Source organism: Gopherus flavomarginatus, chromosome 5 (assembly GCF_025201925.1).
Source record: "Gopherus flavomarginatus isolate rGopFla2 chromosome 5, rGopFla2.mat.asm, whole genome shotgun sequence".
Taxonomy (NCBI): Eukaryota; Metazoa; Chordata; order Testudines; family Testudinidae; genus Gopherus; species Gopherus flavomarginatus.
Window position 1 is genome coordinate 59,949,285 of NC_066621.1, and position 24,645 is coordinate 59,973,929.

Sequence of the window (24,645 nt, forward strand, 5' to 3'; positions counted from 1 at the left end):
CCACTTTGCCTGGTATGTGGCATGAGTGGAGGGTTTCCTATTTCCCACCAGAACTTCCCTAACTGAGTCCGAACACTGAAGCTCAAGCGGGTTCCACAATGGAGATTCCATGCTGTGAGATGGAGGGACTCCAGGTTGGGGTGCTGTAGATAGCTGTGGTCCTGTGTGATGAGGGTTGGGCACACGGGAACGGCTACTGGTCTGTCCACTGAGAGGTTCAACATCATGGTGAACCACTGCTGGTGGGACCACACTGGCACTATGAGCATAAAGGAAGCCCTCTCCTGGTGAGCATCGAGGAGGACTTTGTGCATGAGAGGGAAGGGCGGGAATGTGTATAGCAGGTGACTCGTCCAGGAAAGGTGAAAAGTGTTCACAATGGAGCCTGGGCTGTGGTTCAGAAATGAGCAGAATCACTGGCACTTCCTGTTGCTCCGCGTCATGAACAGGTCTATGTGGGGAAAATTGAGAGTGCGATGTCCACTGAGTGACCATTCGTGACTGATAAACGAGCAGCTGAGGCGATTGGCTAGCTTATTTTGTGCTCCTGGAAGGTATGATGCCTCTAGATGTATCAAGTGGGCGATGTAAAAGTCCCACAGCCTGAGGGCTTCCTGGCACAGGGGAGAGGAATGAGTACCACCCTGTTTGTTTATATAGAACATTCCTGTGGTGTTGTCTGTCAGCACTGACACACATGCACCCTGAAGGCAGTCCTGGAACACTTGGCATGCCAGACGAATTTGGGCATGTTCAATATGAGGCCCAGCCTGAGGAAGGTGGCCTGAGCCAGAGATACATGCTCTGCAGCCTGTGCTTACAACTTAGCCTTGATGAGCCAGTTGTCCAGGTACAGGAAAACTTGCACCTGACGTTTGCTTGGGAGTCACCTATTGGAATGCACATGAGCAATCACTCGAAGAAGAAAAAATGGTTACCTACCTCTCGTAACTGTTCTTCGAGATGTGTTGCCCATGTCCATTCCAAATCCCACCCGCTTCCCGTCTGTCAGAGTATTCCAGCAAGAAGGAACTGGGCAGGCAGCAGGTCGGCAGGGACCAATATACATTGCCATAAAGGCGCCACTCCAGGAGTCTCCACAGCCTACCCAATGAGTACTGCTAGGGAAAAACCTTCCAATGATTGTGCATGCAGCACGTGTGCACACCTATTGGAATGGACATGAGCAGCACATCCTGAAGAACAACAGTTACAAGAGGTAGGTAACTGTTTTTTCTCTTGATTTTTTCCACCTATATTCTGTTTGCCTTTCAAAGTGAGATGAAAGATCAAAAGCAACATGTATATTTTGATTATGATGATTGGAAGGGTTTTCTGGAACCTCAAATTAATAACAAACTATTGATGTAGTACCTTTGAAGATGGTTCAATATTGATCTACTGATTCTTTGAGATTTTGGAGGGAGCCAGCTATAACTTAATGTCCGTTTAATGCCATTTTTTTTCTACCTAGAGTACAAGCCTCATCTTACAAGATCACATGCTTAACTTTACACACTAGATTAACCTCATTGATGTGAGTGGGACTACTTGTGTATAGGGCCTAGGCTACACACTGATTTTGTACTGATTTGGCTTTTTTAGTTAAGGGACTAATTTTTTTTACTGAAATAATTAAATCAGTACAGCGCCTAGTATGGATGCAGTTATATCTGTACAAAGTAGGGCTGGCAAGTGATTGAAAAAATTGATTGCGATTAATTGCACTGTTGAACAATAATATAATACTATTTATTCAAATATTTTTGGATGTTTTCTACATTTTCAAATATATTGATTTCAATTACAACATAGAACACAAAGTTTACAGTGCTCACTTTATATTTTCGATTACAAATATTTGCACTGTAAAAACCAAAAGAAATAGTATTTTTCAGTTCACCTAATACAAGTGCTGTAGTGGAATCTCTTTCTACATTTGTAAGTTCAACTTTCATGATAATTATGTACAAAAAAATTAACTGCATTCAAAAATAAAACAATGCAAAACTTTAGAGTTTACAAGTCCACTCAGTCCTACTTTAGCCAGTCACTCAGACAAATAAGTTTGTTTACAATTTGCAGGAGATAATGCTGCCCGCTTCTTGTTTACAATGTCACCTGAAAGTGAGAACAGGTGTTTGCATGGCACTGTTGTAGCCGGCATAGCAAGATATTTACGTGCCCGATGCGCTAAAGATTCATGTGTCTTTTCATGCTTCAACCACCATTCCAGAGAACATGCATCCATGCTGATAACAGGTTTTGCTCGATAATGATCCAAAACAGAGTGGACCGACGCATGTTCATTTTCATCATCTGAGTCAGATGCCACCAGGAGAAGGCTGATTTTCCTTTTTGGTGGTTTGGGTTCTGTAATTTCCGCCTCAGAGTGTTACTCTTTTAAGATTTCTGAAAGCATGCTACACACCTCATCCCTCTCAGATTTTGGACAGCACTTCAGATTCTTAAACTTTGTAGTACTGTAGCTATTTTTAGAAATCTCATTGTTACAAACTTTGTGTTTTGTCAAATCTGCAATGAAAGTGTTCTTACAATGTACCTGTGCTGGGTCATCATCCGAGACTGCTATAACAGGAAATATATGGCAGAATGCGGGTAAAACAGAACAGGAGACATACAATTCTCCCCCAAGGAGTTCAGTCACAAATTTAATTAACGTATTATTTTTTTAACAAGCTTCATCTGCATGGAAGCGTCCTCTCTGGAATGGTGGCCGAAGCATGAAGGGGTATATGAATGTTTAGAATATTTGGCACCCTGCAATGCCTGCTACAAAAGTGTCATGCCAACACCTGTTCCCCTTTTCAGGTGACATTGTAAATAAGAAGGAGGGAGCATTCTCTTCCGTAAATGTAAACAAACTAGTTTGTATTAGCGATTGGCTCAACAAGGAGGACTGAGTGGACTTGTGGTTTTACATTGTTTTGGTTTTAAGTGCAGTTATGTAACAAAAAGAAAAATCTGCATTTGTAAGTTACACGTTCATGATAGAGACTGCACGACAGTACTTGTATGAGGTGAATTGAAAAATACTCTATCATTTTTACAGTGCAAATATTTGTAATAAAAATAATATAAAGTGAGCACTGTACACTTTGTATTTTGTGTTGTAATAGAAATCAATATATTTGAAAATGTAGAAAAACATCCAAAAATACTTAATGAATTTCAATTGGTATTCTATTATTTAACAGTGTGATTAATCATAATTAATTTTTTTAGTTAATCGTGTGAGTTAACTGTGATTAAATGACAGCCCTAGTATAAAGGTGTCTTGTACCCAGTGAAGCTTATTCCCCTAAATTTACTGGGGAAAATTTACCTCTTCTAATGAATGTAATGTCCTATTTCTCTGATACTGTACATATTAAACGCACAAATTGTTTCCTGATTCAAATGAAAGCTACCGCACCTAATCTTCAAGTCTTGTATGTTTCATTTTATTTCTGTTGTGGAGAGAGGAGGAAGCAGAGCTGAGGCAGTTAGGAGTTTGAGAAGGTTGTGTATGGGTGATATCCGTCTGGGACTCTGAGTTGTTGGAGTGTCTGAATTCTTTCCTTGATGGCAATCTAACCAGCCAATGCCAATAAAGGGAGCTGCCTCACAAATATTTATTATTTGGTTAAACAAAGAGTAATTAAGCTTCTAAAACAAAGTAATTGTGACCTCCTATGGCTGAGCTCAGCAGGGTCTAGTCAGAGCTTCCTCCTGAAAGTCTGATTCACTGTAAGAGACAATGAGCCAGTTTTCCCTCCCTGTGCCCCTCTCCCCGTCCCATTTTTAACCACCATGAGCAATCTTGTTCAGAATAAACACAATTTTTTAAAAACTCCTCAGAAACTGTCACAGAGCTTACTACATACATAACATTATAACAGCAGAGTAGTTTGTGGGCCAAAATTATTATTTTTAATTGTTTGCATGTGGAACTTTACAGACATTGCCAAATGGGCTTCAATCTTACCTCTAAAATTTTCACATCTAGATTTTTGGGTGCACCAAACAGATTAGTGAACTCAAACTGAATTTGCATGAGCCAAACCTAAGTAAGGGTATGTGTACACTACAGGATAATTCTGATTTTACATAAACCAGTTTTATAAAACAGATTGTATAAAGTCAAGTGCACGCGGCCACACTAAGCACATTAATTCGGTGGTGTGCTTCCATGGTCCGAGGCTAGCGTCGATTTCCGGAGCGTTGCACCGTGGGTAGCTATTCCGTAGTTATCCCATAGTTCCCGCAGTCTCTCCCGCCCCTTAGAATTCTGGGTTGAGAGCCCAGTGGCTGATGAGGCAAAAATCATTGTCGCGGGTGGCTCTGGGTAAATGTCGTCAGTCATTCCTTCCTCCGGAAAAGCAACGGCAGACAATCATTTCGCGCCCTTTTTCCCATAGCACGGCAACCATGGAGCCAGTTCAGCTTTTTTTTTTTTTTTTTTTTTTTTTACAGTCACCGTATGTGTATTGGATGCCATGGACAGAGGCGATACTCCAGCGCTACACAGCAGCATTCATTTGCTTTTGCATGATAGCAGAGACAGTTACCAGTCGTTCTGTACCGTCTGCTGCCAGTGTAATTTGGCAATGAGATGACGGTTATCTGTCCTTCTGTACTGTCTGCTGCTATCATGGGTGCCCCTGGCTGAGATCGGCCGCGGGGGCAAAAGCAAAACTGGGAATGACTCCCCGAGTCAATCCCTCCTTTATGGTTTCTAAAAATAGTCAGTCCTGCCTAGAATATGGGGCAAGTGTACTAGAGAAGCAGTGTATCAGAGAGCACAGCTGCTCCGTGTCAGATCCTGCAGAAATGATGAGCTACATGCCATTCACGGGGGGATGCCCCTGCAACAACCCCACCCATTGCTTCCCTTCTCCCCCAACCTTCCTGGGCTACAGTGGCAGTGTCCCCCACATTTGTGTCATGAAGTTATAAAGAATGCAGGAATAAGAAACAGTGACTTGTTAGTGAGATAAAATGAGGGGGAGGCAGCCTCCCCGTGCTATGACAGTCCAGGCAGGACAGAATCTTTCCTTTACACAGGAAAGGGAGGGGGCTGATGGAGCTCAGACCCCAGTGGCTATGATGAAGACAGTTACCAGCCGTTCTGTACCATCTACTGGGAATGACCGAGAATCATTCCTCACCTGAAGCCAGCCAGAGCACTCACGGGTTGATAAGGACGACGGTTACCAGTCCTACTGCACTGTCTGCCACCGGGCAGGGGAGAGGAGCGGATACTGTTCTTCACTGCTGCAGCATCGCGTCTACCAGCAGCATTCAGTAGACATAGGGTGACATTGAAAGAAGTAAAGAAACGATTTCTTTCCCTTTTCTTTCACGTGGTGGGGGGGAGTAAATTGACGAGCTATTCCCTGAACCACGCCAGACAATGTGTTTGAACCTACAGGCATTGGGAGCTCAGCCAAGAATGCAAATACTTTTCGGAGACTGCTAGGGACTGTGAGATAGCTGGAGTCCTCAGTACCCCCTCCCTCCTTCCATGAGCGTCCATTTGAGTCTCTGGCTTCCCGTTACGCTTGTCACGCAGCACTGTGTAGCCTGTAGATTTTTTTTCAAACGCTTTGGCATTTTGTCTTCTGTAACGGAGCTTTGATAGAAGAGATTTGTTTCCCCATACAGCGATCAGATTCAGTATCTCCTGTATGGTCCATGCTGGAGCTCTTTTGGGATTTGGGACTGCATTCCACCCGTGCTGATCAGAGCTCCACGCTGGGCAAACAGGAAATGAAAATCAAAATTTCGCAGGGCTTTTCCTGTTTACCTGGCCACTGCATCCGAGTTGAGATTGCTGTCCAGAACAGTCACAGTGGTGCACTGTGGGATACCGCCCGGAGGCCAATACCGTCGATTTGCAGTCACACTAACCCTAATCCGATATGGTAATACTGATTTTAGCGCTACTCCTCTCGTCGGGGAGGAGTACAGAAACCAATTTAAAGAGCCCTTTATATCGATATAAAGGGCCTCATAGTGTGGATGGGTATAGCGTTAAATCGGTTTAACGCTGCTAAAATTGGTTTAAACGCGTAGTGTAGACCAGGCCTAATCTGTTTGCTCACAAATTGGGGTTTTAGCGTGACAAATATTTAAATGCAAAAAGGGCCCTTGCAATTTTAGAGGCCTCTTTTGAAAATGTCTAAAGACTTTCTCTACTACAGACCTACACTGTTTTAGCTAAATTTATTTTATTAAACTAGTGCAAGATTGGGTCAAGACATACTAATTTAATTTTAAGAGTGTCTTAGTTCAATCCTATAAAAAAGTGATCAACATAATTGAAGTAAACCATTCAACCTGAAAGTAGTGCATCCAGATGCAATCTTGTACCAGTTTTAATAAATAGATTTAAAAATACACCTTTAGTTAAACCAGTGCAAGTTTGTGCAGACAAAACCTTAAGTATGCTATGGCCCAATTCAGCAAAGCACTTAAACATGGGCTTAAATGTAATCATATGAGAAGTCCCATTCAATGGGGTTATTTATGTTCTCAATGCTAAAGATTTACTCAAATACTTTGCTGGATCAGGGCCTCTTTAGGTTATAGTTAAGGACAAAGAAGCCAATACAAAATTTTGGCACAGGCTGCAAAGATTTTCTCTAAACTGACTTTCTCTGGGGATTTTATTATTATTTCATTTTTTATTATATTGTTTGTTTTACATATACTATGCCAAAAATTACCTCACCTTTGTGCAAAACATGAAAAAAGATAAAGTTCATGCCATGAGGTGATTCCAGTCTAATTTAGACAAGGCAACCCACATTTCAAATGAAACATATAGCACAATACTATAAATTCAGATTAGATGAAGGGGAAATGCAATGGGCATAAGATCCTGGTGAGGAAATTCGGAAACACAAGAGCAGAGCTATGTTCACAATAACTTACAGCCATGTTTATATTTTAATACCAGGTGTGACAGTAATACTGAAGTAGAGTAATTCAGTAGATGTATTTGTTAGATTATTCATTGACCTGGCTTGGCTGCTCCTCATGGGTCATCTTTGACAAAACCTCATAAAATCCACACTGTGGGAGTCTAACCTATTTTAGCTGATGGCACTGTAAACCTCATATTTACCTATGTGCATTATCAGCAATCCAGTTAAGATTACTTCGGTAGACAATCTGCATATACAAAATTTGCAGCTTGATTCCTGTTTAAATAAGTAGAACAGCTGTGCTCAGCTACACTGGAGAAATACATTAACTACAATCTAGTTACTAGAGGCTTCTGGTATCAGCAATTAACAGTGTTGGTATTGAAATTGTCATAATTAAATTAACCATTACTGTTAACACCTATTGAGATTCATAAAGAAAATCACACTAGTGATCCATCCATCCTGGGGGCAGAGCCTAATCACCAGAATTTGTGGATTCCAAGACCTTGGATAAAATAAGCAAAAAAAGGTATTGCAAACAAACAAACAAACAAAAAATGTTTTATATTGCTTTTTGAAGGTATTAACCCCTGGATCATTTACCATGTTATAAAGAGAGAGACCATTGCATCTCCTATTTAGTTTAAAAACAAAAAACAAAACCCCCCCAGCAAAACATTAAACTGTACCTTGCTTTTAAACTGCAAAGCTATTGAAGGACAAAATTCTCTTTTCAAATCCACATGGTGTATTTAGACGAGGGGAGGGCAAACTGCGGCCCATGGGATGGATCTGGCCCATCAGGGCTTTCAATCCCACCCACAGGATTGCCAGCCCTGTAGCTCAGCAGGGCTAAGGCAAGCTCCATGCCTGCCTTAGCCCTGCGCTGCTCCTGGAAGCGGCCAGGACCAAGTCCCTGCGGCCCCTGTGGGAGGGGAGCCAGAGGCCTCTGTGCACTGCCCTCACCTGCAGGCACTGCCCCCTGCAGCTCCCACTGGCCAGGAACGGTGAACCATGGCCAATGGGAGCTTTGGGGATGGTACCTGCAAGCGAGGGCAGCTCGTGACAGAGCCACCTGCCCCACCTCACCCTCAGGAGCCACTGCTGGACATTCTGGCCACTTCCAGGAGGGGCGTGGGGCCAGGGCAGGCAGGGAGCCTGCCTTAGCCCTGCTGAGTGCTGCTGCCACCCTGGAGCCGCTCGAGGTAAGCGGTACTGGGCCAGACCCGCACCCAAACCCCTCCTGCTCCCGTACCCTAATCCCCTGCCCTGAGACTCCTGCCCCCTTACCTTGAGCGCCCTGCTACACTCCCTCCTGCACCCCAACTCCCTGCCCAAAGCCCCCTCCTACACCCTAACCCCTTCCCTGAGCCCCATCCTGCACACCAACCCCCCTCCCGCACCCCAACCCGCTGCCCCAGCCCTACATTCATGGCCCTGCATACAATTTGTCCATTGCTGATCTGGACTCTGACAGTTTGCTCTCCATTGTGATTAGAGTTAGCACATGCAAGTCTTACCATGCTGGGAATTACACCTCCCAGCTGCAGTGTCACCTCCCATAAGAAATTTGCCACTGTTGAGAATATTCAAGGTCATGCTTCCTTTAGTTTGAATGAGCATTTTTATGAGAGATCCTCAATCTGAAGACAAGCTCTGTATGGCTTAAAAGCTTGTCTCTCTCATCAACAGAAGTTGGTCCAATAAAATATATTCCCTCACCCACCTTGTCTCTCTAATCCTCAGTTACTGGAATAGGTGCAGGAATTCAACACAATAGTGGTATGCGTACAAATAAACCAAGGTCACTTTTAAATTCAAGTGAGTATTTATGACAATTTGTGTCCAATATTCATCCAGATTTGATGTGATATTCCTCCTTTCATTTTGTTCTACTGTTGGTATCACGAGCCAGCCAAAAATTATTTGTTGGCTTTGATAACAGACTAAACTGCCCAGTAGGAAAATATACCCTATGGCTGATATTTCTTTTACCTTGCTGAATATAGCATTCATAGACTTTAAGGTCAGAAGGGACCTTATAACTCTTGCCTTCTAAAAAGTATACAGATTAATTATGCAGATCTTGGTATCGTTAGTGACATTGCTTTCATCTGTACTAATGATGCACATAGCTTTTGTTCTTTCACTGGAAAATTCTTTTTGTATAAACTGAATCTGGGAACATTACTTTGAGCTTTGTGAAATGATCAGTAAAACAAGTACGAATATCATGTTTTGCCTAATGATGGCAACATGAAACTTCAGCGGCAGTCTCTTTTTGGTTTACATATTGTTTAATGCTTTTTTAAAATCAGTTTAAGAAAGAAAAACCTGCTCCTGCTCCATGAAAGTCAATAGGAGTTTTGCCATTAACTTCAATTACATTAGGATTGGTCCCTCAGATTACACTGGAAAAATAATGGTACCGCACGTCGTGCAAGTTTTGTCATCTCCAATTGTTTTTTATGTGGGTGTCGACAGGATTATCGACATAAATATCTTGCTATCAGATTGGACAGAAACCATATTCTTCTACAGCTTTGTTCTTTTATTGCATGTACATTTCACAACAGTTCATCTTACTTTTTGTCAAAAATCAAGTACATTTTCAATTTGAAATGATACGTCTCATGTCTTTGCCACACTTGCGCAGGAAGGGGTGGGCACACAGATGTCATACATCTTTTCTATCTTCGAATTCAATTATACTTTATTGGCATGAAAAAAGAGACAGGCTTTCTCAAGTATCTGTCAGAAGTAAATTAGAACTGGTAGTGTTAGGGCTACTTGCTTGAGGTTTGATACCCTGTGTCAATTTGTCAGCAGGGTCCATTCTGGATGTGTTGGCAGATTGCTACACACAGCAATGCCACCCCTGCCAGCACCCTGTGATCCGCACATACCTTGTTTTATAAGACATGGAGTCAATTTCTTTGGTACAATGAGCTTTTTTACAAGAACAAAACTGCCCCCATTGTAGATCTTTCCCCTGACTTTGTGGGAGAAGATTCAGTGTCTGTTTTGCCCCAGAAGTAGCTGCATTTTAGCTGTGGGAAAAGCAATAGCATGAGCCCTATTTACAGTTTGTGTTTCAATTTATTAGGTGGTTTTAGACCCTTTGGAGTGAAATACACTATCTCTGTAAGTTGTTTATTTATTTCTGTGAGAATGTTCTCAGCTGCGTACATTAATTTCCAGCAAAGAAAGTGGTTCATTGTGTAAATATTTGGCAGAGGCCAAGTGCTATTAGAGAGGCTTCCTTAAATATACTCATGCATAGCCACAATGTAACAAATGGATAAACATAATAAATGAGTTCACAGAAATTATATAATAATGCTTTCCCCTATTCCTTTGAAGAAAATAAACAGAACCTCTGCCTTCTTCTTTGACTCACACTTTCTCAGCTGTCTATACCTTGGCATTATTCCAGACTCTCAGCATGCCTCATCCTTCTTTGTTTGCAGTTCTGCCTATTATCCCCTCAAACAACACTGCATTGTTGCCACAGAGCTTCATCTCCATCCATGCCTTCATTTCCTCCTGCCAGGATTATTGCAACCCCCTTCTCTTTAGCCTCTGCAAATCCAGTCTCTCCAGATGCCGGCAAGTGCAGAATGCTGCTACCTCTCCCTTCTCAGACATTTAAAAAAAAAAAAAACAAAAAACGTAAACATGAAACAATGCTATTGGCTTCTTGTTTATTTCAGGATCCATGTAAAAAATGTCCTTATTTTAAAACCACCAACGGATTTATTTCAGCCTCCCTCACTGACTTTGTCTCTTCCTACTGTCCCCTCCTTATACTCCATTTACCACTGGCTTCCTCAGACAATATCACTATTGTCAATCCAAAAGCTTGTTTTGCTAAAGCTGCCTGGAACTGCCACCATATTTCTCATTGATTTGCAATCTCATTTCAAATGCCACTCAAGCCCATCTTCAATGACCACTCATGAGACTAGCAAAAATTGCATGCCCTATACAGATAGTCCGTATGTAAAGGTCAGACAAAGACATGTGGAATCATCAGGGCTGTTTTAAAATAGTAACTCAGGAGAGGGAGTTGCCTGTTGGAGACGCACTGAAATCTGTATAAGGCCAATTTGAGACAGAGCATTAGGTGCTCATCAGTTTTGTTAGAGGGACACCGGTGCTAACATTATCATGATTTATTTTTAAATTCCATTGGAAACACTTAAAAAAATATAAAAATTCCTGAGAGTCAGGCCCCAAAATTATTATATTTCCCCTTATTAGCTTGAAGGCCTTACTCCTAAAAACACTTCCACATATGCTTAAATTTACTCTTTTAAAAAATCCTACCCCCCTACTAACAGTTACACATATTGGATCAGGTGCTTTGTTGGAGCAAGTGGACTAGGTGAGTAAGGATAATGAGTTCCTTTACTCCCTTCTCTGGAGAAGGGACTCCTTACCTTAAGTGACCAACTGAGGATCTCTGAGGCAACGGCCAGGGGCAGGGTTGCCTTGTGCAATTTTAAATTCTTAACCTCAAAATGTGCTGTCTTCTGTAAGCTAGAAAGAACATTTTAAAATACAGGTATATGCATGCAGACAGGATCCATGCTTGTATGTGCTGAAGAGGGCATGAATGGAGGACACTGGAACACCTCCCTAAGGCCTGGTCTACACTATGTGTTTAAACCGATTTTAGTAGCGTTAAACCGATTTAACCCTGCACCCGTCCACACAACGAGGCCCTTTATATCGATATAAAGGGCTCTTAAAACCGGTTTCTGTACTCTTCCCCGACAAGAGGAGTAGCGCTGAAATCGGTGTTGCCATGTCAGATTAGGGTTAGTGTGGCTGCAAATCGACGGTATTGGCCTCTGGGCGGTATCCCCCAGTGCACCACTGTGACCGCTCTGGAAAGCGATCTGAACTCGGATGCACTGGCCAGGTAGAGAGGAAAAGCCCCGCAAGCTTTTGAATTACATTTCCTGTTTTCCCAGCGTGGAGCTCTGATCAGCACGGGTGGCGATGCAGTCCCAAATCCAAAAAGAGCTCCAGCATGGACTGTACGGGAGATACTGGATCTGATCGCTGTATGGGGAGACAAATCTGTTCTATCAGAGCTCCGTTACAGAAGACGAAATGCCAAAGCATTTGAAAAAATCTCCAGGCTATGATACAGAGTGCACAGCACAGTGCTGTCTGACAAGCATAACGCAAAGCCAAAGAATCCAATGGATGCTCATGGAAGAAGGGAGGGGGGACTGAGGACTCCAGCTATCCCACAGTCCCCAAAAAATATTTACATTCTTTTCTGAGCTCCCAATGCCTGTAGGGTCAAACACATTGTCCGGGGTGGTTCAGGGTATATCTCGTCAATTTACACCCGACCCCCCCCCCCCCGTGAAAGAAAAGGGAAAAAAAATAGTTTCTTGACTTTTTTCAATGTCACCCTATGTCTACTGCATGCTGCTGGTAGACGGGGTGCTGCAGCGCTGAACACCAGTATCCCCTTCCTGATGGCAGACGGTACAATATGACTGATATCCGTCTTCATCACCATCCCGTGAGCGCTCGTGGCTGGCCTCAGGTGAGGTCGGCCGGGGGCGCCTGGGTAAAAATAGGAATGACTCCCAGTCATTCCTGGCAGATGGTACAGAACGGCTGGTAACCGTCCTCATCACAGCAACTGGGGGCTGAGCTCCATCAGCACCCCCCTTTTCATGTCTAAAGAAAAGATTCTGTACTGCCTGAACTATTACAGCAGTGGGATGCTGGGCTCCTCTTCCCCCCCACCGTTTAATGTCCTGCCTGGAGGCTGCCTCCCCCACATTTTAGCTCACTAAAAAGTCAGTGTTTCTTATTCCTGCATTCTTTATTACTTCATCACACAAATGGGGGGACCCTGCAACGGTAGCCCAGGAGGGTTGGGGGAGGAGTGAAGCAACGGGTGGGGTTGTTGCAGGGGCACCCCCTAGAGTGGCATACAGCTCATCATTTCTGCAGGATCTGACAGGGAGCAGCTGTGCTCTCTGGTACACTGGTTCTCTAGTACACTTGCCCCATATTCTAGGCAGGACTGACTCTATTTTTAGATACAACATAAAGGAGGGAATGACCCGGGGAGCCATTCCCATTTTTATTTTTGCACCGCCAGCCAACCTCAGCAAAGGTTAGCCAGGAGCACCTATGACAGCAGTAACAGACAGTACAGAACGACTGATAACTGTCATCTCATCACCAATTTACAATGGCACGGCAGACAGTACAGAACTGATCACCGTCTCTGCTATCTTGCAAAGGCAAATGAATGCTGCTGTGTAGCACTACAGTACCACCTCTGTCAGCGGCATCCGGTACACATATGGTGACAGTGACAAAAGCCAAAACGGGCTCCATGGTTGCCATGCTATGGCATCTGCCAGGGCAATCCAAGGAAAAAGGGCGCGAAATGATTGTCTGCCGTTGCTTTCACGGAGGAAGGAATGAGTGACAACATTTACCCAGAATCACCCACGACACTGTTTTTGCACCATCATGCATTGGGATCTCAACCCAGAATTTCAATGGGCAGGGGAGACTGTGGGAACTATGGGATAGCTACAGGATAGCTACCCACAGTGCAACGCTCCAGAAATCGACGCGAGTCTCGGTACATGGACGCACACCACCGAATTAATGTGCTTTGTGTGGCCGCGTGCACTCGACTTTATACAATCTGTTTTACAAAACCGGTTTATGTAAAATTGGAATAATCCTGTAGTGTAGACATACCCTAAGGCACCTACTACCAGTCCCAGGGGACAAGGCAGAGTACTTGCAACGCAGGTACTTGTGCCCGAGGAGGGGTCAGTGTTAGACCCTGTAAAGCAGTTGGGGGCTACATGCTTCGTTTTAAAGACATTACAGAAAACAAGGCCCTAAGCCTGCAGCCACTTTCTGCCCCGGGACAGCGTCACTCCCCGCACAGTTCACCTGCGCTCAGCCCCGGCTGGGAGCGTTGCCAGGACCGGGGCCTCACGTTTCACTGTGATACTTACTGTGGGGCTGAGCCTGCCAGTGCGGCCCTGCGGGGAAGCTCGGGATCGGAGGGCAGGTGAGCAGGGCTAGGCGGGATTTCGCCTTTTGGGGGCCGGTTCCAGCCCGCTGCCGGGGGCGGGGCGCTGGCAGCAGGGGCTGGCCCAACTCGGGGCTACTTTACGCGAGGGGTCAGTGAGAGGTGGAGCGGGGCGCGCACGATCCTCAGCCCGCGGCTGCCCAGGGCTCGGTCACTTCCTACTGCCCCGCGCCTGGTTGGCTGCCGGCGGCGGAGAGGGGTGGGGTGATGCGAGCTGCAGCAGGGGACAAGGCGGCTGGAGCGCAGCGGTGCTGGAGCTAGCGGAGCGTGCGGCTGGGGCGCAGCAGCCTGGGGGCAGGCTGGCCATGGTGGGGCTGAAAGAGGAGCTGCTCAAGACCATCTGGCACGCGTTCACCGCCCTGGACCTGGACCGGAGCGGCAAGGTCTCCAAATCGCAGCTCAAGGCAAGTGCGGGAGGGAGCCTGAGGGCATCAGCCGGGCTGGGGCCTGGGAGGCAAGTGTCCTCCGCCCCACCCCGGGCGCAGGGCTGCTGCTGGCGAGAGGCCCCGGGCCCGGGGCAGACACGGGCTTTGCAGGCTCTTGCCCTGGGGCCTCCTGGCAGTGATCCCTTCCTTCTCTCTCCCCCCGCCGAGAGAGAGCAAGAGGAAGGAAGCACCTTGTGACCATCCCAGGGTTACCGCCGCTGGGGAAGCAAAATCAGCAGCCTCAGTCTTTTGTTCCTGCTCTTCACAGGGATTGCGGTGGAGAGCAGGAGCCTGTGAGCCTCCCACAAAGCCCTGGGACAGTTGTCTCTGGGAGGCTTGGTGCTTTGGCTCCATTGTGGCACTGCAGGATACTCCAGTTAGGACAGCGGACACTCTCTTGGGAGGGCTCCAAAATGGTGGGGCTGACTTTTGAACACAGGGAGGGTCTTGAAACCTTCTGTCCAGACACACACTTGGTCTATCCTGGCGATAGCACTTTGGTGTCCATCTTTGCCGCCATATAACTTTGTAAAGTCACTGGGGACCCTGGGAATAAAGCTATTGGTGCAGAATATTACCCCTCATGTCACCATCTTCTCTGTGAACCATCAGTTCCCATCATATTCACTGGGCAAAACAAGGGTAGAGTAGAGCCCTTTCCAGATTGTTTGAAGTGCTGTGTAATCCACAGTGCTGTTCCCTAGTCTGATATGCAGTGCCCTGGGTCTTGAGTTGTTACACATGTGTGCATGTGGGTCCTGAAGTTAAAGCAGTTCTCTTGTCATGGGGAAGGGTGCTGAAGCTTATTTGATTTCTGGCCTGTAGGTGCACTAACACAAACCCATCCCTCCAGTCATTTGCCTTGAGTACCCTTTTCTACATGGCTCTCTTGTAGACTAGATGCAAGGTCCCAGACAAAGGAATTGACCCCATTCAAGTGGAATTTAGAGTCTGCTAAAGGGAGAATGAGGTTTTACAGCGCTCTCTTACTTGAGTGTAAACAGGAGAAATAGTCAAGAGGCTCCAACTGTGTGATTCTTTTCCAGCTTATGCTCTGAAGTGATGTGTGTTCTTAATAGAACTCACACAGCTTGTGGAATCTGATTCCATTCTGGCCATGTTTCATAGGACTATCTTGGGCTGGGAATAATGGAAAGAATCTGCCTAAATATACATTTCAAATAGGACTCTTCACCTGTTGGCATTTCAGACAGTAAATCATTGTATTGATCACCAGGTCAACTTTAACCTCTGTAGTCACTGGAGAAAACTTGAGGACTGTCTCTCTTCTGAAGGACAGACTGTCTGTCCTTAGTACAGTGGGAAACCCACAGTCAGCTTGAGTAGGTTGGGGATACAAACGTTCTAATTTATCAAGGCTCTCATTTAAAAAAAAAAATCTTGTTTGTTTTCCTGCCACCCTACCACTCCCTGCTATGTTATTTCTTGATTTGCGGGCCCTGTGCAGTCTCTATTTCGTTAGGTTTTGCAGTAATTATTCCCCATTACTGTAATTACTCTGCCTTGAGGGTATGAGGAAAGGTTGATGCTTAAGAGGTTTATGAAAGAAATGGTTGGTGGTCAGCTTTGACAGTTCCCTTTAGTGTCCATGTGTTTGCTGTGGCTTAAGTTAACTTTAATTCTCTGCTGTGTTACCCCTCAACCACACAAAAGATTTTCCTAAACCTTTTTGGTATTTGTAATACTTCTGGAATAATTTTTTTTTAATTATAATTTTAGTAGTTCTCTAGATCACTGTTTCCCAAACTTGGGATGCCGCTTGTGTAGGGAAAGCCCCTAGCAGGCTGGGCTGGTTTGTTTACCTGCCGCGTCCGCAGGTCTGGTCAATCGCGGCTCCCGCTGCCTGCAGTTCACTGTTCCAGGCCAATGGGAGCTGCTGGAAGCGCGGCTCCCACTGGCTGCAGTTCGCTGTTCCAGGCCAATGGGAGCTGTTGGAAGCGGCATAGCCCGAGGGACATGCTGACCGCCGCTTCCAGCAGCTCCCATTGGCCTGGAGCAGCAAACCGCGGCCGGACCTGGGGACGGGCCAGGTAAACCAGCCTGGCCCACCTGGGGCTTTCCCTACACAAATGGTGTCCCAAGTTTGGGAAACAGTGATCTAGATGATAGGAGCATAGCACTGATCTGCTGTTTTGATTGCAAGTGGATTACACCACCATTTCTGAAGAACTCAAGTTCTAATTTCTTTTCCCAGCTGGTCTGTTTGCTCCACAAAAGTGACATCTTTTTATTTTTTTCAAGGCAGTACAAACCTAAAAATAAACAAGCATAAGAATGAATGTGGCCCAATTCCAAAGGGATTTACTTTCTGCGCTGGTCTTAATTTAGCGGAAATAGAAAGTGATAGAGACAGGTACGTGGGTCCTTTCTTTCCCCTGTGCATCATTTTGGAGAGGAGTCAAGCCCCTGGGAAAAGCTGGGACCCATCAGGACAGAGGCAGTTGTGTGAGATATCCCTTATCCCTTTTGTCTTAATTACTTAATTCCTTTGTATGATATCTGTACAGCCAACAGGTAAAGACCCTAAGAGTGAGTGGGGATGATATGAGGAATAGCCACACTATATGGGTGCTACTGACTAATTTAAGCAAAATCAGCCCTCTTTTGTATTTTAAAGTATTGTGCATTGATTTATTTGACCAATATTTTCTAGTATTTCTGCAGTTATATTGATTAACCCATTCTTTTACACACATCAGCCAAAATTGTAAACATTTATGATGCTTGTTTGTTCATAAATTACACGTTAAGCATGAACATTGCTCTTGTTTTTTTTATATATTGCACCACACTCTTTCAAATGCCACTATAGCAAAATTACAGTATAATTTTTGTGGAAGCAATTACAGCTTTATTTTACTACTGTGTTTTTAGTATGAGCTCTATGCAAGCATATGTTGCACTATTTTTAAATCTTCCTGTTGGTTTCACTTTTTTGTACTCTTCAGTTTCTAAATTTTTTTTATTTAAATGGTGTGTCTTGATGGTGTGAATAGTAAAGATACTTTCCAAAAGTTTATTGTAGCCTTTGGACAAATATTGCAAATGCTTACTATTGGATTTGTAGAAGACTGCTTACAGCGGTAAGCATTAAATGTGGTAGTATGTTTGAGAGATTGGAATCTTAGAGATTGTGCAGGCCAAACCCATTTTTACACAATATATGAAAACTTTTTTGTGTTTCTTCCTAATTTTCTCTGTTTGGTGGTGGACTTATTTAACTGTTGACTATTCACAGTTTTGCTGTTCTTCTTTGTTTGCTCCTTGCGGCCTACATTTTCAGAAGTGGTTTGGGCATCTCAATTCTTGTGTCCTCGACTTGACTCCTTAATAGGGCCTGATTTTCAGAAGGTGGGGTGACCGACACTCTTGGAAAATCTTGCTTTTTTTCAGGTGTGTCAAAGTGTGTGACCAAAAAGTGAGGCCACCAAAGTCTCTAGTCACTTTTGAAAACTTTGGCCAGTGTGCTGATCTGCAGGGTGATACAGGGTTAGGATAACAGGGCAGAAACGAGAGAGGGAGATGTAAATTATAGAACTTTAGTTTAATATCCAAGTAGAGAAGATAAAGGTGGCTCATCTAGAAAAAGTGAGCAGTATGTAGTCAGTCATTATAATGAGAAATTGTTACTTTATTATATTAACTGGAATGAATTACATTATTTATTTTGGTCTCCCTTGGCACTGGAAACATCACTGTAGCCATACCTCTACCAGTACAGAATACCCTTCTAAACTCAAGTCTCCAAACTGTCAGCATTATACTCTATATTGAAACATTTTTTTATAATATATTGTTTGCATTAATATAGTACCTAAGAGCCCTAGACCTGGACCAAGACACCATTGTGTGCTGTACAAAACCAGAACAAGGAAGATAGACCCTGCCTCAAAGAGTTTGTTAGATTGTAATCTAAGAGACAACAGATGGAGACACAGACTGATGCCAAAATACAAGAAAACCATGAGACGTTTTTGGTCAATATGATAGGCAGTGACCTTACTGTTGTCAGTTGTTTTGTAGGCATCACAGAGTGCTTAGAAGGAAGATAATGAGTTAGTTTTGTCAATGTTTATGGAGCGCTTCTCCCAAGGATGAGATGCATCCTGGGAGAAAGCACAAAAGTGCTTGAAAATTTAACAAGTGGGTAGTGGAGGCTGTCTCATCATGGCCGATTGAAGGTGAGAGTTGACATTTTGATAGTAAATGATAGATGATAGGTAAGGTGGTCATAGGCTGTGAAAAGCTTTGAATATGAAGACAAATAGATTATGTTTGATAGAGAAGGGGGAGCCAACTTAGGGGTTAAAAGAGAGGGGGGAGTGGTCAAAGTGGAGAAAGTCATGGTTGCAGCAGCATTCTGAATGGATATGAGCAGGGCAAGATTGCATTTGTCAAGGCCAAAGAAAAGTATGTTTCAGTAACTGAGACTTAAGATGATGTTCAAACTCTCAACAGTTGTAGCTGTATGGACAGGAAAGGCCGTATCTTAGAGATGTTATGCAGAAAGAATCTGAAGGGAGGACCTAGAGGGAGAACTGCATTGAAGATGATGCCCAGGTTATGGGCCTGAGTGATGTCCAGGATGCTGGCATTGTCAGTGATTAAGAAAGGAGACCGAGGGTGGGAGCATGTTGAGCTGGAGCTGATGGCAAGATGTCCATTAGGAGATGTCAGAGAAGCAGTCCAAGAATATCTCGAAGTGACTCTGTACAAGGCTAGTAAATGGAATTGTACAGTTCCATAACTGTTTTAAACTCTTAAAGAAAAAACCCAATCCCACCCTCTCCTAAAAGATGAAACTAGTACTGAAGAAATTATCAATATCCTGTGCAGTGCAAGGTTGTTACTCTTAATGGTCCCATTATTATTTTGGCTGAAATATTCTTTTATACGGGGCAGTTAGTATCTGTTGAGTAAGTTGCTGGAGTGTTCCTTCCCTTTCTGGGGAACCGGGCACTCTTATGCTTGCAGTTCAGCACGTATAAGGGTTTGTGGGATCAGGGGCTAAGTAATTCTAGGAGTTGGAGCAATAGCACAGACAGAGCTGTGTTAGAGACATAAATGCCAAGTAAAGCAACTTTAAAAATAAAAATATGATTCAGAAGCATCTAGCAAAGTCTCATGAAGCTTTCAGAACCTTAGTGATCCAGCCTGTGGCTTGTGTCAGTTACTGCAGGGGTTTGCAGCTTGCTCCACAGCATAGCAGAAAGATGAGTTTCTGGCACAGAGCAAGAGACTGGTTCTGGCATGCAGGTGGATTGTTAATTGTGGCAACAAGAGCATAATAAATGCTGAAAGAAAAAGTTGCTTAGCAACCATATGGGCACTAAAAGAATGACCCTTACTGGTGGAAATTTTCTTCATGGTTTAACTGAGATTCTGCAGTACAAGGGGCTTTTTAGTACCTTAAGCTTGTGCTCAGCAATTTTTTTACTACTGAGCATCAAAGTGATGCTTTAGTGGATAGGCATTTTTTTTTAAAAAAAGGAAGAACTCATTGCTGAGTTTTCCAAATTTACTCTAGATACCAAGAAAGGCAGTTGGCTCTCTGCCACTTCAAAGAATGGAAGATTTTGGAAGGCAGCAAGGAATTTCTTGAACTATGAAAAGAAGGAACTGAGCATAACAGAGTCTCAGATAAGGCAGATTTTCAAAAATGGTTGAAAGTAGAATTCTTTCCTGGTATCTGGTTCCAAGTTGTTGAAACCATCCAGGGTTTCCTTCAGCCTTTGGGCATCAGTAAGCCCTCAAGGGGGAGAGCAGGAGTGCTAGACAGATGATAACAAAGTGCTGCTTTTATTGAATATTCTTTAGTTGTTCTTAATAGTAACCTTGTAAATGAGCAAATTTTTTTGGAGTGTTCTGGTTAAGTGCCTTCTACTTGAAAAATTCTGATCAATTTATTCCTTTCCCTTAACTGTCATAAATACATAAGTAACAGGAGGGAAGCCTTGATCAGGGGATGAAGGAGCGCTCGTCTCTTTCACCGCATTAGCGGATGGGGGCTTTAGTGTTTGGAATAATTTGTTTGGTGAAGGTAATTTTAAATTGGAGGAGAACAAATGTGTCTCAGGTTTGTTTTTGTTTTGTTTTTTACATCATCATCCCAATTCATAGGGTGTGGTGAAAAGGGTAGAGTGAAAGGAAATGTTTTTGTTTTAAAACTTCTCATTACTGGAATGGGTGGGTATTTTAAGAAACTCCAGAGGGCCATAGCATCTTCCTCGCAGCATACTGTACTTCAGTACAGTATAGCCAGTGTGAGGCATTATGCTTAGAATAAAATTTTCAATAGGATCTCAACCTTTCAACTAAAACTATATCTCCAATATTTATTCATCAGCGTTCTTGTACATAGTCTGAGACCTGGCTTTGCATGTGTATTTGCAATTTTTGCATGAATAGCTGAAAAATGGTACAAATCACAGTCTGAACACAAAACGTTGTATGTACAGTTTTATTACCTGCTTTGGAAAACTTGGCAGTTAATTAAAATGGCAGGCAATAGAGAGCAATACTTATTTCTGTTCTCCTTAGATGTCTTTGTTACCTGACTAGGTCAGATTAAATTATTTTGTTTAATTTTAATGAACATGTGTGAATATTTTGTTTTCTTGGAAAAGTGTGCATGTGTGCTTTTGTTAATTAAAAAGTGGTCTTGGTAGGATTTCATGATAATGCTGATACTTTGCTTTGTTTTTTATCATAAGAGCAATGGAGCGAATTTTAATGTCATCAGATAGGAAAGAAAACAGAATAACTGACTCTCCATAGAATCTGCAACTTAGATACATTCTTCTCAGTTGTCAAGTCTGAAGATTTCAAACCTATTTTCACTTATTCTAGTTTTGCAGCTACCCCATTTTCAACTGCTCTGTGCTAACACGGATATATTTAGCTGTCTATAAATAGCTGTACATAAATTTGCAGACTTTCTCCCTGTCTCGCTTTGTTCTGTTTTTTAGATGTTGTACTTGCCCAGTGAACAAAGAGGACCATTACATACATACATACATCTCTCTCTCTCTCTCTCTCTATGTATGTATGTATTGTGTGTGTGAGAGACATCAGGTAATTTCAGTTGCTATCTTTTCTCACAACTGGATGGTTAGCTTTCTTTTATGTAGGCAAGATGCATTTTTTTTTTAAATGCAAGCTTTTTTTTTCTGTTTAATTCCTTTTCTTTCCTCTTGTCTTTATATTGTTTCTCCTAGAGCACACTGGGAAAAGAAATTTACAGTTGCAATCCCTTCATAGATAAATAAGATTAAATGCTTAACCCAGTTTCTGTAGCTGTATGGGGTACATAATCCTTAAGTGCTTGATGCTGTACTATATAAATCAATGGGAGTTTTCTCTTTTCACTTTAATGGGTGCAGGATCAAGCCCTAATAAGCCATGTTCAGGCATGTCTCCCCTAGCAACTTTAAAGTGCTGACATGGCAGTACTGACTCATCAGCACTTTAATATGGCCGTGTAGTTGTGGCACCAGTGCTGGGAGAGAGGTCTCCCAGTGCTATTAAAAAAACCCACCTCCATCAAACGAATAGCTACCAGCGCTGGTGCACCGTCTACACTGGCACTTTACAGCTCTGAAACTTGCTGCACTCCGGGGGGTGGGTATTTTTCAACACCCACAAGTGAAAAAGTTGCAGTGCTGTAAAGTGCCAGTGTAGACAAGCCCTTAGATTGGCTGAGCAGCATGCTGTCTGGTGCTTGGGAAGGTATGTGAGAGAGAAGAGAAGGAAGAAACCACACTCTTTGTGGCTGGGAGATGCGTCACCTTTCACCAGGACTCTTGGGATATGTCTACAATATGAGCTAGAGATGTGATTGCCTACATACGCTACTGCAAGTGTAAATAGCATCATAGCTGCGGTAGCAGAGGCAGCGGTGGCATGGCTGAACTGTGCTGCGTACAACCCCCTGGATCCCCATATGTACTTGACATGGCTAAGCCAATTGCCATTGCCCATGCTACCATGGCTACACTCATGCTAGCAGGTGTACACAAGCTGAGAATCACACCCTTAATTTGTAGTGTAGAAGTAGCCTTAATGCTACTAGTTTCATGGCATACAAGTAAAAATGATCTAGGTTCTTTGCTCCATAGTTGGTTACCAGGCATATGTTTTGCTTGTAAAATGCTGCATACAGTGGAGAGTTTTAGATGTATTTATTGCCACTTAGTTTTCATGAACTCTGTACTTCCTTAAAACTAATGAAGCATGTAGCCTCTCACTGAAGGTCATTTCTCTAGATAGATTATGCGGGGGCTGAAACCGATGAAGTAATACATGCAAATGTGTTGTTTTAAAATAAAATAAAATAAAATAAAATGTTAAGAATTGCTTCTGAACTCTTCCCTTCCCTTCCCTTCCCTTCCCTTCTCCCAGGGCCCTCTTGTAACATTACTGGCCTCTTACCAGTTGAAACCTATGGTAAATATAGAAAAGTAACGAAAAAACAAGCAGATGAGAGAAATTCGAAATCCATACCTTTATTTGACAGTTAGCATTTCCTATAAACTCAAGATGTATATTGAAATACGTTTCATGAGTCATGTTAGTCACATTGCTGAATTTTTATAACAGGAGCTGGTTATTGCTTATCATTTCCTCCCATTAACTAATTTCCTTACAGAAACATGAGTTTCTTGTTTCCACGGACCTTCCCTTACTTTCAAATACATGAGTTGAATTCTTTGTGTAGCTGTTTTTGTATTTGTTTGGTAACCACCACACTGTAACCATTTTGTCTTTGTAATAGTGTTACCATTTGAAGGGTCTGAATCCCTGTAACTCAACTACTAGAACTGTATTTTCCTCCAACAAAAATCCCCAGTTTACAACTCACCCTGACATGAATATGTCACATTCTGTGCAGACTTGAGTGAATCACAGCGCTGTCATTAAGGAAACTGACCTCTGATCTCATTGATTTGTTTTCCGTTTTTAGGTCCTTTCTCACAATTTGTGCACAGTGCTAAATGTTCCACATGACCCAGTGGCCTTGGAAGAGCATTTTCGGGATGATGATGAAGGACCAGTTTCCAATCAGGGTTACATGCCTTATTTAAACAAATTCATCTTGGAAAAGGTAGGTTTTTAGTTCTTGTGTTCTCCCTTCAAGTAAGCAGTTTTAGGATTAGATAATAAACTTAAATGTTCTACTGCAATGATAAATTCCTACACCGAGGAAAAGGAGAGGAGGGAGAGAGAGAAAGGGACAGGGAGGAAGGGAAATGAAGAAATATTGATCCTGATTCTGTACATTGGGACATAATAGAGAAATGCTCTGCGCAGAGTTGTATGCCTTAAAATTGCAAGATGCAGTATTATGTTTTGTTTTGTTTGTTTTCCTTTTTACCCCACTGCCTGGGCCATACTTTGTGCAAAGATATGTTCGTGTACATAGTGAATCGTGGTTAAAATTATTTTAAAACATTTGGAACTGTATATTGACCTGTATTCTATTATAGTATAATAGTGATATGTATACTCAGTTACAAACAGGAAGGGCAGAAATCCCTTATATTGAAAGAGGGTATTTTAATTTGAAAATCCACAAAAATAGTAGTCTAGTGGGAGTCAGTAGGTGGTACTGTTAGTTTTAAAAGTTCTTTCTCTTAGTGCACAAGTATTGTGTAGTCTTTGAAGAAATGCATTGTTAGTTTTGGGATGTATTTTCTTTTTTTGAGGAACTGTGGCAAGCAGCAGGGTTTACTCTCTACCTCAGTATACCTAACCAGTGGCGATTCTTGAGGCAGAGTTGCCTTCTGGGAACTGGGCATTAGTGTTTTGTCTGGAATTCCTAAAGAGGGAGTAGTCTGTGCCATTCGTGACCACCTCTGTTCAAGGCATGGTGTATGAAAGTGTAAAGTAAACGGCAGTAAGACTATTCCCAGTTTCCTCATCACTGATTTCTCCTTCAATGAGAAACTGATCTGCAAAGCCCCAAAATCTGCTAGTACTCTGCAGAGGAGTGACAATAGCTATGCAGATAGTGGCTCCTCTTTTATAGTATTAATGAGTTCCTTCTGATGGAGTCCTGTACCAAGAAATAGCTGAAAAGCTTTGTGCAGTATCATGTGTCACACTTTGTTTAAATTATTTAATGAACCAATTTGTCTTTAATGATAAACTTAAAAATAGCATATGCATT

The 24,645-nt window shown here is 43.0% G+C and overlaps 1 protein-coding gene and 1 long non-coding RNA gene across 3 annotated transcripts in view; one reads left to right on the plus strand and one right to left on the minus strand.

The window, feature by feature from the left end:
• Positions 1-14,114, minus strand: part of LOC127052031 (uncharacterized) — a 51,485-nt gene extending 37,371 nt beyond the window's left edge. The window contains exon 1 of the long non-coding RNA XR_007774665.1: positions 13,955-14,114. This is a non-coding gene — a long non-coding RNA (uncharacterized LOC127052031). The remainder of the gene's footprint in view (positions 1-13,954) is intronic.
• The window catches only part of SWAP70 (switching B cell complex subunit SWAP70), a 55,510-nt gene continuing 41,311 nt past the window's right edge, over positions 10,447-24,645 (plus strand). Inside the window, exons 1-2 of one of the 2 annotated variants that reach the window (XM_050955092.1) lie at positions 10,447-10,544; positions 23,440-23,580. In XM_050955092.1, coding sequence (XP_050811049.1) covers positions 10,539-10,544; positions 23,440-23,580 — 147 coding nt within the window. In that variant the 5' untranslated portion in view covers positions 10,447-10,538. Of the gene's footprint in view, positions 10,545-14,064; positions 14,436-23,439; positions 23,581-24,645 lie in introns of those variants that run through there. The other variant, XM_050955093.1, reaches the window with a different exon arrangement.